General features: G+C 46.3%; 1 protein-coding gene across 1 annotated transcript in view; it reads right to left on the minus strand.

The window, feature by feature from the left end:
• anks1b (ankyrin repeat and sterile alpha motif domain containing 1B) overlaps window positions 1-17357 on the minus strand; it is a 204525-nt gene that overhangs the window by 97197 nt on the left and 89971 nt on the right. Inside the window, 3 exon segments of the mRNA XM_047017696.1 lie at window positions 8095-8226; window positions 13209-13378; window positions 14677-14802. Coding sequence (XP_046873652.1) covers window positions 8095-8226; window positions 13209-13378; window positions 14677-14802 — 428 coding nt within the window.

The following is a 17357-nucleotide window of genomic DNA, read 5'->3' on the forward strand; positions in this document are numbered from 1 at the left end:
TATGAATGGGAGGCTGTAATTTGCCGGCATTTCCTCCTAAGGGCCATTTGATTAGAGAGAGAGAGAGAGCGAGCGAGAGAGAGAGAGGCAGAGAGAGAGGGGGTGGGGGGTTGGCGTAGAGGAACTGGACACCAGAGGACAATGGCCCCACTGAAGACATCACACAACACACTGCATCATCCCCACCCATAGAAAGAGAGAGAGGGAGAAGGAGTGAGAGAGAATGGGATGGACAGACAGTCAGACAGAAAGAAAGAAAGCAGAGAGGAGAGGAGGAGAGGAATGGAAGGGGTTGTAAGACTCCTTCAGTATTGAGATCCAATGGACTGTAATTGGGCAGCTCATTTGGAGAACCAGGGGGGAAACAGGTCCCCAAAGGGGGCGAGGAGATGGAGGGGGAGGCAGGAGGAACAGGGTGGGCTGTAGTAATTCTTCATATTGACTTCTTAGAAAACAGAAGAGAAGGCAGTCCAGCTTTAAAAACAGCTGGTCAGTAAACCTGAATGGGAGACAGAGTTAGAGAGAGAGAGAGGTGGGAGAGATAGAGAAAGAAAGAGGGAAAGATAGCCCCCTCATACACACACCAGCTTTGCAGACTTGCCGATCAAATTGCACAGAGCTCTCACCCCCCCGGAGGGAGATCATTCTCCTTCTAGGAAATTGCTCCTCTTAAGAGGACCCACCCCCCCAAATACACCCCCCTCTGCCCCAACATGGAAGATCCCCCCCCAGCACTGCAACTGATCCCACAGGAGTGAGGCAACTACCCAATGAGAGAGCTCACAGGTGCCCAGACACTGTGTGGTGTGTGTGTGTGTGAGTGTGTGTGGGGGGGGTCCATTTCCCACTAAGGACTACTTTTTGTTGGTGTTGGTGAGAAGGGGGATGAATTGAGTGAGAATGGGGTTGGTTTATTTGTTCATTTCGGTCATTTCGACTGTATCATTGTAGCAATGAGAAATTATTAAATGAAAAAACAGTATACCGTGGAACATCATTGTCCAATATGTTGCTGTATGCAGTTTATTAATTTAATATCTTATGAATAAGACGAGACATAGGGGGTTGAAAATAATGATCCTTTTTTTATTCATACTGTACATTTATACAGTATACTGTATTTAATATAGTTATACACTATTCTAGTGCTGACAGGCTCCCCATAAGTAGTGAGACCTAGGACAGTACAGTCCACTGACTTCCTGTGATGTACATAGATACAGCTCCTTTCTTAAAAACATTGTCAGGGGACAAGTAACTATGGCAACCACTTGAGTAATCTTGCAGTTGGAGCGTCGGACGCCCCCTGAAGTTCAACACTAAGGACTGCCTGGCCACATTCCCTGCTGTTGGAGGTAACCTCACTCAGGATTCAATCCAGAAGGTTCTTTCTGTTTTAAACACTATTTTGAGCTCAGTTATGATTCCCTAATGTGCTCTGACAACAAAGCTGGTTTGAGGAACACGTTGACATTGTTTGGATGATGTAGTACCTCATATAAGATCAAGAGGACATTATTTAACTAAATTGTGCTATCCGCCATGACTGGTCTTAATCTAGTCAGTCAGCCCACAAGGCCAGCAGTAACACTTTCTAATCCATTTGACAATGTGCCAGCTAATCTATAAAGTGACGGGAACGTCTATAGTTGATGAATTCATTGATTGCAGCTGTCTCTCGCTCACTTTACTGATGGGAGGCACATCAAATACTGAATCAATTGAGCAAAACAAGTTCTGCTACTGAAGCAAAAAATATTATACTTGAAGAGTACACTCACAAAGCGTAAGGGCCGGGTTTCCCATATTCGTTAAGAAGCTCTTAATGCTAAGAGCTTCTTAAAGAGCTTCTTAGGATAGTTCTAAGAATGCTCTAGAACGCTCCTAAGAAGCAAAAAAGGAGCGCTCCTAAGAAGGACGCTCCTTAGAAGCGCTTTAGAACGCTCCTAAGAAGCAAAAAATATTATACTTGAAGAGTACACTCACAAAGCATAAGGGCCGGGTTTCCCATATTCGTTAAGAAGCTCTTGATGCTAAGAGCTTCTTAGGAGCGCTCTAAGAACGCTCTAGAACGCTCCTAAGAAGCACTTAGCGTTAAGAGCTTCTTAACGAATCTGGGAAACCCGGCCAAGGACAAACACACTTAAAGATATTAAAGTTGTCAAAAGTATATGAACATACAAAATGAGTACTTTTTTAAGTACAATTGTACAGAAAAACATAAATATTATGAAAATGTATTAAAACTGTCAGTTAATTCTGTAAAGAGTCATATTTGCTTAAATAAACTTCACAGCCTACCTACTTCTCGGCAGTAGTCAGGCAGCACATTCATATTTTGTGGAAAAGTGGTTGAATTCTTTTGAACTTGAGCTACAAATGATAGGTTTGCAATTGTACCTAACGTGCCTTCAAATGCAACTGAATTATGCTGTTTATCCAATTGGGAAAGTAAAATGCTTAGTGCTGAATGATAGGATCCAGTATCGGTTCACACCTGTGATTCACAGGGTCTGAGTGGTCCTCAGGGGGGGAGAAGGGAAGGAGGCAGTTTTGTATTTGAACGACTTGTTCCAGCGCCCTCAGGTAACACTAGTTAGTAGGAACGGGCAGACATGGGAGAGTACCTTGGAACAGGGGGCTCTGAAGATTTCGGGCGCTTTCAACACCATTCCTTGCTCCCATTCTCCAGTACTTTACTAACACTAGGGAGCAGAACACTAAGTGAAACAGGTTGTATGTTTCCTGACCCGACGAGGAAGGTATCTATAAAGGGTTGGGGCTGAGAGGGGGGGGGGGATATGACGTACTGTACAATCAAGTACTTAAGTGAGTTCGTAAGGGGCCTCTTCCTCCACACGGTGGGCGATTTACGATCAATGGTGCAGGTACTGTGACAGCTAAATCATGGCAGTCTGTGATAGCAGAAGGGAGGGAAGAGGCAAGGAAATAATAGACAGATGATAGAGAGAAACGGTTGAAGAGGAGGGGAAAAACAGAGTCGGTTGTCTTGTGACCATGGGCGGATCTATAGGGGGGGAAGGGGGGCAGCTGCCCCCCCACTCTAGAGCCTTGCCCCCCCCAGCTGCCCCCCTAACTTTGGTGATCCCCCCCCAAAAAAAAACACCACTATGTCCACAAGCTTCTCAAAACATTGAGCTGAACAACACATTTACCGAAAGTGAACAATTTTGTATTTAGTTTTTTAAACGTATTCTTAGCCCCCTGCCCCTCAAATACTTAGCTACGTCCCTGCATCAAACGTGCAGAGCGTCATTCACACAGTCTGGCTCGCACGCAGCGAGTCTGCTGCGGTGCGGTGGCACTGCATCCTGGCAGAGACTGGAGCGACTGAGCTGCCCCCCCGAGCCTCTGAAGGTGAAGTCAGTTTCCCCAGGTGAAGTTGAAACACACATGTTTAACTTAAAGTTACATTTGTAGGCTAATGAATGTAATGTATGTTAAAGACGATTCAGCATCAGCAAAAACGAGCGAGTCTATTACGTTAGCCAAAAGTCAAATCGCTCCCTCGTGATTTGCAAGAGCACTGCCCTTTGATTGGTTTTGATTTTAGTAAAGCAAAGAACTGCTTAATATGAAATATTAAATCTTGTTTAATGATTTACGTTTAATGATGATCGCTGTTTCGCCGACGTTACGTTACAACACACAATACAGTGCCATTTGGGAGATTGATCATTTTTATATGATTAGCTCAGCAGTCCTATAAAATCCACTTACTCTAATATATTGTTTGTGAATGTTTTGCTGCAAAGTACAACAACCACCGCCTTAAGCTTTCCTTAAAGAACATGGGTGATCATGGGTCATTTGTGGACTGTAATTATAAAGTTGTAAGGTTTTGAATTATAATACATTTACATTTAGTCATTTAGCAGACGCTCTTATCCAGAGCGACTTACAGTAAGTACAGGGACATTCTCCCCGAGGCAAGTAGGGTGAAGTGCCTTGCCCAAGGACACAACGTAATGTGCGCCGGCCGGGAATTGAACTGGCAACCTTCAGATTACTAGCCCGATGCTCTACCCGCTCAGCCATTTGACTCCCAATAATAAGCAGGCCTACTTGAGTATTAGTCTCCTGTTTTATACTTGTAGTCCACTGCAAGGGTGGGAAAAAAAAAATCTCGAAAGCCCCAAATCTTTCAGGAAAAAATGTGGGTTGTAATTGCCAGAAAATATAACATTATGAGTTCAGCGTAATGTTTGTATTACATAAAGCTCCAAAAACTATTTTGCACTGAAATTAATGCAAAAAATCGCGCTTGCGCGCTCTGCGCTCGGATTAATGTGAAGTTCCGATTTCGCCTCACATCAAAACCTTTACTATAGGTCCTAGGTTCGGGTTAAGCCCAGAATGTTCAACGTTTGGCTCCGCCCCTGGTAGGGATGGGCTGGTTTTGCCCATTACACTACCGGGCTGAAAATGGGTCCCACTCTGGCCCTGACTGGGTTTATTCCTGTTGTGAATGAAAAACGCTTGTAGTGCGTAAGGGCATGATTAAATAATAACTACTGTAGTTTTATAGTATTTTTGTGTTTGTTTTGTTAAAGCCATTCACATATAGGGATTCCCACGTACCTTTTACCCATGCCACCCTGCCAAGACCTCTTGCCACCCCTTTGCCACCCCATGTCAAATGTTCTAGCCTTGGACACCCCTTAAAAGCCCACCATGCTAAAGTCTGAAGAGGTAGAGATACCCTCCATGTAGACTATACCCTGAAGGAAAGACAAAACTTGAGGTAATAAATAACACTGCTGACATCTGACTATGGGTCACAGCCCAGCATGTATAATATGAGCATGTACCATAGAACTACTCCAATATTCAACCCATGTCAATTATACTGTTCCACAATCCAATGTTTTCCAACCCTGTCTTCATTTTACTCGTGATCGTGCCTTGTGTGACAGCATTGGATTGGATGACGAATAGCAAGCAGGGAAAGCAATCATATGCTAACCAAATTACCCATGAATATTTAACATCTAAAAAGAGCCCCTGTACAAATAGTTGTTGCGTTTGTGGATTAGCTGTAAAATCCAATCATGACCTAGCTGTGTTTGCTGGATGGATTACAGACACACCTACACAAACACACACGCAATGCATGAAAATGAGGTGTACAAATCTAATCTCAACCTCCATAAATAATGGTCTTGCATAAGTAATGTGAAAAAAACCACACAACAAATACATTCATAGATTAGTAAGTATATGTGTTTGCTTGGGGTGTACTTGTTTGCAGTCTTGTCCTCAACAGGATCTCTTCCTGTTTCTAGCTTCCTGTTTCTACCTCCTCCTTTATCAGGCACCCTAACCCCTACCTCAGTCAAGCTACTTTCCTGTTTACCCCCAGGACAGGCTGGACGTGTGTGATCTTAAAGCCAGAGGGAAGCAAGGGAACACACATACACTCTCTCTCTCTCTCTCTCTCTCTCTCTCTCTCTCTCTCTCTCTCTCTCTCTCTCTCTCTCTCTCTCACACACACACACACACACACACACACACACACACACACACACACACAGAAGTTCAGAGGCACTCTCTCTCACAAACACACACATACACACTAATACTCTTTTTCAGATATACACACTTGCACACAGACATCCACATACAGTACAGGTCTGAAAGGAAAACTGTATAGTCAAGCACTGGGGGGACAATTAGAACACCAGAACTCATTTTGCTCGTTCTCCTGTGCTGTGGGTCCGTTGAAGGAGAAGCTGTTTCTCATAGTCAGCCTAACATACCGCAACACCCACCCACACTAAGAGAGGGGGAGAGAGAGAGACAGAGAGAGAGAGAGAGAGAGAGAGAGAGAGAGAAAGAGAAAAAAACTGACAGAGACAGTTAGAGTGAGAGAGAGAGAGAGAGAGAGAGAGAGAGAGAGAGAGAGAGAGAGAGAGAGAGAGAGGAAGGAAATAAGCTAGAGTAAACTGGTGGAGTGAGGGGGCGTAGAGGAGGAGGAAAATAGGTTGGAAAGGAGGGAAAAATCAAACAGAGTGCGAGAGAGAGAGAGAGAGAGAGAGAGAGAGAGAGAGAGAGAGAGAGAGAGAGAGAGTGGGGGAGGGAGGGAGAGTGGACGGATGGGGAAGTGAAGAGATTGAATAAGAGGTAAAAATGAAAAGAGAGAATATGGGTTGATGAGTGTTTGTGTGTGTATGTATGTGATATTGCGCATTGCACTGACGCACCTGTTTTCGAAGGTGGCTCAGATTTGTCAATGGGGCCAGTGGGCGGATATCCCAGCCTGCCACTCTATGGATTTCTGTGTCTCCTAGCAACCGTGTGAATCTCTCCTCTCTACTTCTCGTTGCACCCCCTGTCGCCGCCTCCCTCTCCTGGACTTATTTTTTACTTCCTCCTTCTCTCTCTCTCACTCCATCTCTCTCTGTCTCTTTCTCCGTCTCTCTCTTCATCTTTCTCTCTCTTTCTGCATGGTAAAGGGAGTGGCAACGCACCAACTTTGTCAAAGTAAGCTTCTTCTCTGATGAAGGAAGCTCTTTAAAAGACACACACATCAAAAGCCAATCTTGGTCGTCATGGCATCAGGATAGCGTGGTTCTCTCGTAGAGAGAAGGGAAAGGATCCACGAGTGTGTGTGAGTCAGTGAGTATGTTTGTGTGTGTGCGGTTCCACTTCGTACCCGAAGGGAAGAGATAGGGAAACTCGTGTGTATCCCCCCCCCCACACACACACATACACACACACACATACACCATTCTAACATTCTGACGGGCTCTTTTCTCTTTTCGAAGAACACAGACTTCTTTAACACAACGTCATTTTAGAGCTAAGGTCTTGCATAAGAGCTTTAGCACAACACTCACCCAGACCAGAAACTTAAAAGCACACTGAAATATTCCATTAGATCCACATCACACCTAAGACTTGAGGCACACACACACACTCCACAGCTCACATTAAAGTAGCCCACCTCCCATCCTGACACTGAGTGAAGGGAGTGTACCACAGGAAACGCTCAACTGTGGCGATCAATATGGTGCTTAACACACCTCTGTCAGGGAGAGGGGGTGGGGGGGTGAGAGAGCAAGAAAGAGAGGGGGGCGGAGAGAGCGAGAGAGAGAGAGAGAGAGAGAGAGAGAGAGAGAGAGAGAGAGAGAGAAAGGAGCAGGAGGGAGAGAGAGACAGAGAGAGAGACAGAGAGAGGGAGGAAGAGATAGTGAGACAGCGAGGGAGAGGGAGAGATGTATTGGCAGGTATGAGAAAGACAGACAGAGAACCCAGTACTACATACATAAAGGATGACATTCTTCCATCGGAGGCAAAACTTGTGTGGTCGGGTTAGGCATTCTGCCTGTGTTTGGGTTTAAGGTTTAGAAATAACAGAAATGGTTGCACTGTCAGTCCATTGGTGACCCCATGGATACAAATCATTCACTTTCGCCTTCTCTCCTCCAGATCTTCCTGTACCTCTGTGTATCTTCTCCACTTAATATCGTTTTTATTTACTTCATATTTAGACAAACACTGGACATACTTGCACACGCGTGCGGACACACACACACATAGCCCCAGCACCAAAGGCCAGGTGCTACTGAAGTTTTCCAGCTCGGCAGCAAGCTGAACAATCAACCCAGTGTAAATGTCAGCTGAACACCCCCACACACATGCTAAATGCTTTTCTCTTCACGGGGAGCGAGGGAATGGGGGGGGGGGGGGGGGGCAGCTGTTCCCTGTCATAGAGGTACGGCAGACAGAAAGGAGAGGGATAGAAGAGAGAGAGGGAGAGAGCAGAGTGAGAGAGAAAAGGAAGGGAGAGGGAGAGAGCAGAGCGAGAGAGAAAAGGAAGGGAGAGGGAGAGAGCAGAGTGAGAGAGAAAATGAAAAGAGAACTAGCCAGAGACCTAGAGAGAGAATCAGAGGGAGAACTCAAGAGAGAGAGAACCCGAGAGAGAACCAGAGAGGGAACCAGAGAGAGAGTGTCAAAGAGGTGGGTCGCAGCTTAACGCTCGGAACCTCCGCCATTCCCACGGTAACACTGTGACGGACATCCAGATGTTAGTGGAGGGAAGAGAGAGGGGCGCTCCTCTCTGAAACACACCTCTGACTGGCTGCTGAAGCCCAGGTTTCGACAGCCGTTGCAGGGGGTGAGGGCTTCCCAGAATCCCGCAGGGCCACAGCTCTTCTCCACCTCCTCTTCCTCCCTGGGTGGGGCTAAAGGGGGCGTGTTCCGCTGTAAACACACACGCGCAAACCGTTATCACAATGTATACGGACACAAAAAACGTTTTCACAATGTACAGCCGTGTCCAAAAGTATTGGGAGCGACATTTTGTGTTTGCAAGGCTTGCTGGGCCTTGGCATGAAATGACAGCTAACATAATTTCAGTAAGTCATATTATCAGCACAGGGGAAAGTGTGAACTAGTTCTAGCCAGGTGAATTCACTATCATTGTGATTGGATTTTAAGAGCAGATTGACTGCTGTATAAGAGGGGACTTTTGCATATATTGAAAATGTATGCAAATAAATGTATGCATATGAAAACATTTTCCTCAAATACTGAACCAGCAAACTTTGCAAAACACAATTTAAAGCCAATTTTATTTGTCATTGCCAAAACTTAAGGCCATGACTGTACACAGGCACGGTACGATCACAAAAGGTAGACACATATACATAGTGTTATCATGGTGTACACACACCCACTCACATTTAGAAACACAAAGTGTACCAGGGACCTCTTTGGTATCTGTGGAACCTGCATGGCCTTTTCAGTCTGAAGGGCAACTTGGTTGGGTCATTTGTAAAATGTTTGTGACATACCCATAACATTATGTTTGAGAGAGGGCCAGAGACAGAAAGACAGAGAGAGGGAGCGAGAGAGAAAGAGACAGACAGAAAGAAAGGCAGAGAGCGCAAGAGAGGCAGAGAGAGATAGAGACAGAGACAAAGACAGAGAGGGAGGGAGAAAGAGACAGACAGAAAGAGAGGCAGACAGAGAAAGAGACAGAGAGAAAGACCAGCAGCGAGAGAAAAAGACATTCAGAGACTGCACCCAGGTAGTCAAGCATAGCAGAGGCAGTTCAGAGGGTTCAGTACACAGAGCTACCAATGGCTCAACGTTTCTACTTTTAGCCAATGTAAAGGTCACCCGTACAGTCCTACAAGAGCTTCCTCTTTAAGAAGAACACATAGAAACTCACATACAGCAGCACACATGACAAGTGTAATGGAAATTGTTATATTAATCAAACTAATCATTCCAACTTTTATTGTTAGTTAGTTTTCTGACAGAGGGCAGATGGAACCTTTTGTACTGATTCGTTAAGAAGCTCTTAACGCTAAGAGCTTCTGAGGAGCGTTCTAAGAACGCTCTTAGAACGCTCCTAAGAAGCTCTCAGCGTTAAGAGCTTCTTAAAGAATCTGGGAGACCCGGCCAATATTAGGGCATGTTGTGTGCACGTTGTTGCAGATCTCACTATCTTAGTATAGAGGTCCTAAAGTGTGTTCTTTATTCTGAGCTTCACAGACCACTAGTAAGGTGCTCTGGGGCCTCTGAGTCTCTTTCTGCAGAAAGATTCATGTAACAATACTTATGCAATAAATACTTATACAAAGACATTTAGATACGTTATGTTTTGTTGATTCTCAGATTGCCACCACACAAGCTATTGTTGCTCCTGTGTAACCCCTCAAACACACATGCATGCAAGTGAGCTATTCTGCCGGGTTGGGCTATGATAGGAACAGTTCAAACATTGTGAACACAGAATCCCCCCCCCCCCCCCCCCCCCACACACACACACACACACACACACACGCACACCACAAACACACAGACAGTGGCCTTTTGCGTGGGGTTTAGCCCCCAAAGGATAGATGTGGAGATGGCAGCGTGTGTGACAGGGCTGTTATTGAAGAGCGAGTGTTGCTGCTATCACACACTACATCATGTGATGCAGGAAAAGAACTCGGTCACAAGATCATACCCCTAGAACGAATATGAGCGAGAGAGATACAGGGAGAGAGAAGAGGGAGAAAGAGACAGAGAGAAGGAGCCAATAGACAGAGGGGAAAAATGCACGCACAATGTGTCCTGTGCAGTGAAAACGGTCCCAAAACGGTTGGGTAGGAAAGAGACCGAAAGAGAGAGATATTTTGTACAATTAAGAAATGGGAATATGGGGCACACACAGAGAGAGCAGATGTAGAATATAGATAGATGTAGAGAGATAACAGATAAGAGGGATAATGAAGTCAGGGAGGATGCGGAGAGATTGGAAAGAGAGACGCAGTGACAAGGGCCACAGATGGAGACAGACGGACGAGAGGAAGGAACCGAGGAGCAATGGCGGGAGGAAAAGCGAGAAGGGAGAGAGAAAAGGTCACCCATTTTTTTTTCAGATCTAAAAGGGCTCTCAGCAGGGGTTGCATACAGATCCAACCGATCCAAGCTGGCACACACACACACTCACAGTACTCAATCATTCAGACACGGGCACACGATCACATATACACACACATTGGGAAACACACACTGATTCATTCATTTCGACAGACACCACCAAGCCCTTCCACACAAGCATAAGCACTCAGTTACACATTTCATAATGGAGTAAGACCATGAATGAGATATGAAACAACAGTCCAAGGTTTGGAGTCAAATATTGGACTGGCTTGGAAATCATGGACTAAAACTGAAGACCAAGGCCCATTTTGAAGCCAGGGGCTAGAGTAGCTGAGCCACCCGACAATAAGGTCCCCTATAAGATAAGGACACTTGGAGTGTACGGCAGTTAACTACAACATATAGACTGGGTTCATTGAAGTGCATTTGTTGTTAGGGTTACGGCTGAGCATTTCTGATGCAATTTCAACTGAATTACAGATGGTGTTGTATTTTTGTATGTTCTATCTTTATTTGTGGTTTTATGTATGTGGTACTATCTCATCAGAGTAAAATGCATCCCTGCCATTGATGTCCTTGTGATTGTTTTGACAAGGATGTGAAGGTCACTCATGTCTATTTTCTACAGAAACCGTGGCTCTTCTACCAATGGTTATGAAACTATGGTAACATTGACTGTGATAGTCATGTTACCATGGAAAAGGCAGACACGTTCCCAACGACACGGCTCTGGTAACCAAGGAAGTCAAGTGAACAGAGGATGTCATAAACAAACCTGGGGGCTGTGCTAAATTCATGAAGCCGACGACAATGGCTGTTATTGAACATATGGGTTCATAGGCATTATGCTAATGAACCGTATTGCATCTGTCCTTGGATTAGCATGAATTAGCATACAAATACGATTCCACGTACATGAACAAAGCATGGTAAACACACGCTCTCATGGAAGAGCAATCACTCGCAACACAGCATGCTGTAAGATCTCTGAAGGTGTGTGTAAGCATGCATTGGTGTGTCAGAATGTGTATGTGTGCGCTTGTCTCGGTGTGCACATGTCAGGCTCTGCACAAGTGCATGAGTGCACATGTATTGTATATGTGTGTACGTGTGTCAGGTGGCTGAGCGGTTAGGGAATCGGGCTAGTAATCAGAAGGTTGCCGGTTCGATTCCTGATCGCGCCAAATGATGTTGTGTCATTGGGCAAGGCACTTCCCCCTACTTGCCTCGGGGGGAATGTCCCTGTATTCGCTGTAAGTCGCTCTGGATAAGGGAGCGTCTGCTAAATGACTAAATGTATGTGTGGGTGCCTTGTTGCGTGCCACAGTGTGTGATTGAGATGTGAGAGGTAGAGCAGCTCTGTCAAGACTAGCCTGCAGGTAGCCTGGCATTCCAAATGGAAACCTCCCACCAATCCTTCACTTACTGTGTGTTTGTGTGTGTAAATGTAGGTGTAAAAGCGTGTGGGTTTAAAGGTGACACGTGCTTGTGAGTGTGAACACGCCTGTATGTGCACCAAAGTGCGTGTGTGTGTCTGCACGTGCGTGTGTAACAATCATCCCCCAAGCTCGTCTCGGGGCTGAGAGCAGCGGTGGCGCGATTGAGATCGATCCTGGAACGCTCGAGCCACAGGAACCAACTGTGTGGAGCCTGGGGAGAAGTGGGACCCCCCGCTATCAGTTCTACGAGACGATAGGCCAGTCCAGGCCTCAGGCTTCACTCAGGGCTGGGGGGCGGGGGTGGGAGGAGGGGGGTCAGAATGATCGATGACCGCACTTTTACGGAACCCACTTCTGTCCTGAATCCTATAATTGAAACCCCCAAAGCCCATTGGTCATGCAGTAGTGAAGGTGTTAGGAGAAAGTCTGCTGTGATTTTCTGCAGCGGGGTACGAGCAAACGAAGCCAAGTGGTCAATTCTCTTGAATTCTGCAACCTTGAGGTATTATAAATACTTAAATCTCACCAGGGTTTTATCTGTATTAATGTGTGTGTGTGTGTGTGTGTGTGTGTGTGTGCGTGTGCGTGTGTGTGTGAGAGAAAGACAGAGAGAGAGTGTGCAAGCAGGCTTCTGAATCCCGAAAAACGACGGCCTCTAATCTTTACAAAATATATGCCTGCACAAGTAACGTACAGAAAATATTAATGATCAAACATTGTGAAACCTATTATTAAAGCTGTAAAAAACATGACATAAACAGCCAATATACGAGCCAGTCCAGAGAGTTATCCAACACTGTTCTCTACTGGTGGAAATATGGGACTACAGTTATTTTACAGTGGCAGTGAAAAGCTTCAGAAAAACTATACAGTGCTGACGTTAGAGGTCAACGCAATAAAACCTTTCTAACTACAATGACTTCGCATCTGAATCTCACAGGACATAAAACAAAGAGGTGGTCTGCCATTGGTCAACTAGCTCCTGCAGGGAAAGCTTATTGGATGCTCATTGGATCCGCCTCAATCTGCCAGCATGAACTGGCTTCTCTATTGGACGAGCACTTTGACCAGACTCCTTCTTACATGTACATCTCACTCCTCCCAATATATATACAGATACCACTGCCCCCAGCACGGAAGCCTGCCTGCCTGCCTGCCTGCCTGCCTGACTGCCTGCCTGCCTGCCAGCCCCTCCCTCCCTCCCAAAAATGTGTGCATCTTTCTATTTCCCTCTCTGTCTCTCTCCTTTCCCTCTGTCAATGTCTCTCTCTATCCCTTTCTCTCTCTCTCTATCCCTTTCTCTGTCTTGGTATCTCACTCTCTCTCTTTGTATTTGTCCGCCCTCCCTCCCCCAACCTGCCCCACCTTGCCGCGGCGTCCCAGAGTGCCGCCGCGCTCCTCGTCGGAGAGCCTTGCGCTGCCAAAGCTCTCCATGGAGTGGGAGGAGATGGTGTGGCAGAGCTCCTCGAATGAGAAGTCCCGACACTTCTTCATCTCACTCAGCAGCTTGGAGAGCTCGCCCGTCATCGCCTCGTCTGGGGGGGAGAGAGATAGAGAGGGAGAGAGAGAGGGAGGGGGGGAAAGGGAGGGGGAGAGAGAGAGAGAGAGAGAGAGAGAGTGAGAGAGAGAGAGAGAGAGAGAGAGAGAGAGAAGGGGGGAGAGAGAGAAGGGGAGAGAGAGGGGGAGAGAGAGGGAGAGAGAGAGAAACAGGGAGAGAGAGAGGGAGGGAGAGAGGGGGAGAGAGAGAGGGAGGGAGGGAGAGTGTAGATAGAAGACATGTTTTTATACCGTCATAAACCATTATACCGTTTTTCTTGGGCACCACAAATTCCAACCCCCCTTCCTCCCCTTAACTCCCTCTGTTTCCGGCTTCCCTTCCATTGCTCTCTCTCGCTCCTCCCTCTCTCTATCTCTTTCATGATCCTCCTTCATTTCCCCTCCGTGCCTCACTCCTCCCCCCCCTCTCTTAACCGCCTCCGAGGGGTGCAGGATAATTGGAATTGGATTCTACTCTTCTTCCCTCTGTGATCAATATCTAGCTTTTGACACGGTTTCACCACACACACACACACACACACACACACACACACACACACACACACAGAGTTAGAAAGGCAGAGGTGGTGTGGAATGGAAAGAGAGAGAAGGTTGGACAGATAGAGGTGGCACGTGAGTATGTGTGTGACAGAGATACAGAGGGAAAGACTTTTGTCACTTTGTTTGAACAGTGTCCAACATCCAAAGGTTCCAATCCCCCTTGTGGCCCCCTGCCGCCACAGGAGAAGACAGTGTGAGAATGGAAATTGAAACGCTCCCCCCCCCCCGCCGCCCCACACACACACACACACACACACACACTCCTGCAGCTCCAACACCCCTCAGACTCCTCAGTCTCAATGTGCTGTGTCGTGCTGAGCTGTTTCATTGCGTGTTCAGGTGTGCGTTCAGGTGCACAAATTGTTGGTTTCTATTTTTCTGCTCCCTCTAAAGGTAATTATGGGATATGTTGAGTGTGGATGATTGAGAGAGAGGAGATCAGCAGGATTTGTGGGTGATATTGCGGCAGTGCTTCAACTCAGCCACTAGGGCCAGTGTTCTCTGAGCTGCAATACTGTGGTGAAGTCTGACTTACGACCACTAGAGGCGCCGCACACCAGATATTTGTCTTGTTCAGGCGACTTGTACCATCTAGGTGATTTGATTACTAATTTTAAAATCTGCTTGCGTGTGTACTTTCTTAGCTTTTCTCTCTGTTTGGGAGCTATGTGTGTGTGTGTGTATCAGCTCACATGCATGTCTGTGCGCTCTGGTGTGTGTGTATGTATGTACTTACTCTTGTGTCTGAGCGAAGGGGAGGCGGAGGGGGAGGGCACGGAGGTTCGTGGCGTGGGGATGGGACACTGACGAATGGGCTCCCGCAGCACACACCTGCTGTCAATCTCCTCCTCCATGATGTACTCTGGAAAGAGAGAGAGAGAGAGAGAGAGAGAGAGAGAGAGAGAGAGAGAGAGAGAGAGAGAGAGAGAGAGAGAGAGAGAGAGAGACATTGACAGAGGGAAAGGAGAGAGACAGAGAGGGAAAGAGAAAGATGCACACAATAAAAATAAAAATCAGTTCAATCAGTTCAAAATGCAGACCAAGAAAATAATAAAAAATGAGAAAGAGAGAAAGAGACAGAGAGTGAGAGATAGACAGAGTGAGAGAAAGAGAGCCACTAGGGACAGGGTGCATGAGATGAAGAGAAAGAGAGAGACTTTTTTTTAAAGAGCGAGGAGAGAAAACGAGAGCGAATATTAAAACCGTTTTACCGGATCAATACAATAGCTCTCGCATCAGCACAATAAAACCGTGCGCACAAATACACAATACACACACACCATTTCTCTTTCTCATTCTCAATCCACAATGAAATGACGGAAATAATCCTAAAGACTGAGAAAGCCAAAAAGGGTTGGAGGAAGGGGTGGGGAGGGCAGAGTCAGGGATGAGGGGGCTGCATAGCTGATATTGTATAATGAACTCGCTATAATGAACCCTGAGCACACAAACACACACACACACACACAAGCAGCAGGCTTGTTGAGCTTAATCATGAGGAAGGACCTCTCTGTGTACTAATGAGACACCCAGCTAAGGTCAGAAGCGAGGTTCAGATGTGCGTGTGCGTGTGCGTACACATAGGTGTGTGTGTGTGTTTGTGTAGACGGGTGCCAGTCTGAGGTCCCATCTACTCGACTGGATTGTAGAAGATACTGTTGGTGATGAGTGAGTTAAGGCGAAGCAGAAGCCCATCTCGCCTACGACCTGACATGACCTCTCACACCAGTAGAAGACTGGCCATCGGGAGAATTCCCGGTGGGCCGAAACACTTCTGGGCTGGAGGGCCGCTTGCCTTATAATTTATACTACTAATAAAAATGTTGGCAGAAGATTGAGCGACACGGTTGGCCGTCCCCCCTTTGCCCCAGGCCAGTTGGTCTATTCCAAATGAACGTCTATGCAGCCCTTAGCCCCGCCCCCTTGGTCTCGCTTACACATGACAGTGACACTGACAGATCGAAAGTTAGCTAGTAGAGACTATATAATGATGGAAAACCAGGATAAGAAACGTAAAGGTGGGGCTGAAAAATTAAGAGACAATAAGACATCACCTCCACTATACAAGGTTTTACCAGTTGAAAAACTGCTATGTTTATTCTACATTAAGTACAAAAAACTATTTTGCGCTCAAATAAAGGCCCCAAAAAATTGCTGCGAGAGTCTGGAACTCCCTAACTAGCATCTCAGCAAACACAGAATGTGCATGCATTGGCAGGGCAGCTGTGGTGGCGTATACGGTGTCTGGTTCTGGTGGTCCAGGGCCTATTTTTACTCCCAGTCCGTCCCTGTCTGACACCTCCACGATAGTGACCAACGTCGACCAGGGACGCTTACTTTTCCTCAGAAGGCTGAAGAAATTCAATTCCTGTCCTAATCAATTTCAGAAGAAATCCTAACAGGGTGCATTACAGTGCGGTATGGGAACTGCTCTGCAATAGACCGGAAGCTTCCATGAAGGACAGTTTAGTCAACTCTCTGTAACAAAACACCAACTCCTCTTATGTCTACGAGAGTTACTTCTCAACTTGACCATCAAGGATATGTTGAAGGAGCACGAGGTCCTAAACTTGCAGACGCAGGAACAGTTAAAGTAGGCTGGATGTTCAATCTGTGTAAAGCAGGTAGCCAACCGGTTATAGATTTAAAAAAAAAAATCCATCAACTTTTACTTCCGACAAAAGATTAATTCCTGCTTCCTCACTGATGGATTATACCGTTTTAAGTGGTATCAACCAGGTCTTAAGAGCACATGATTGATCTGGAACTCGACTACAACTGGACCACTAAAAAACTGAAATACTAACTGCTCTGACAACCAGTGTTTTAGTATGCCATACCTTAGTTACGTATCTTCCCTCTAGCATTACATGTGGCTACAAGTGCCCTGTGACTTGTTATAGTGTACTTTTTTTCACTAATAGTTGTGTGCATGCACTTGGGTGTCAGTCTGTTTCTCTAACTCAATCTAACTCTCTCTCAAGTTCCCTCATTCACATATCCATTCTTCCGCAGGAAACGAGAGGCAGCTGATCCTTTCACTCCATCACAGCTGTGTCCTGGCTCCGCTCTCCCTCTGTCACCCTGCCATCTTTTCCCATTAACCATCTCCCTCCCTCAATCCCTCTGCTCCCACCCCTCCTCCTCTTTCTACTTTGACTTCAATTTCTCGACGTTCGCATCTTCCTCTTCTTCCTCCCAATTGGCCCCATCCCTCTCTTCCCCTTCACAATCGTTCCTCTCATCCGTCCACATCTCTCTGCTCTTTTCCTCTCCTTCGCCCCAATTCTCTGACTTCTCTTTTGTCCACCGTTATCCATGCTATAATTCTCTCTTTCTCCATTATAGTTATCTTCATCTCTCCATCTCTAAGTCACCGGGACTGTAAACATGGCTTCTCACTTTCCAGCCTCTCTT

This window comes from Hypomesus transpacificus, unplaced genomic scaffold (genome assembly GCF_021917145.1).
Source record: "Hypomesus transpacificus isolate Combined female unplaced genomic scaffold, fHypTra1 scaffold_62, whole genome shotgun sequence".
In the NCBI taxonomy this organism is placed as follows: domain Eukaryota; kingdom Metazoa; phylum Chordata; class Actinopteri; order Osmeriformes; family Osmeridae; genus Hypomesus; species Hypomesus transpacificus.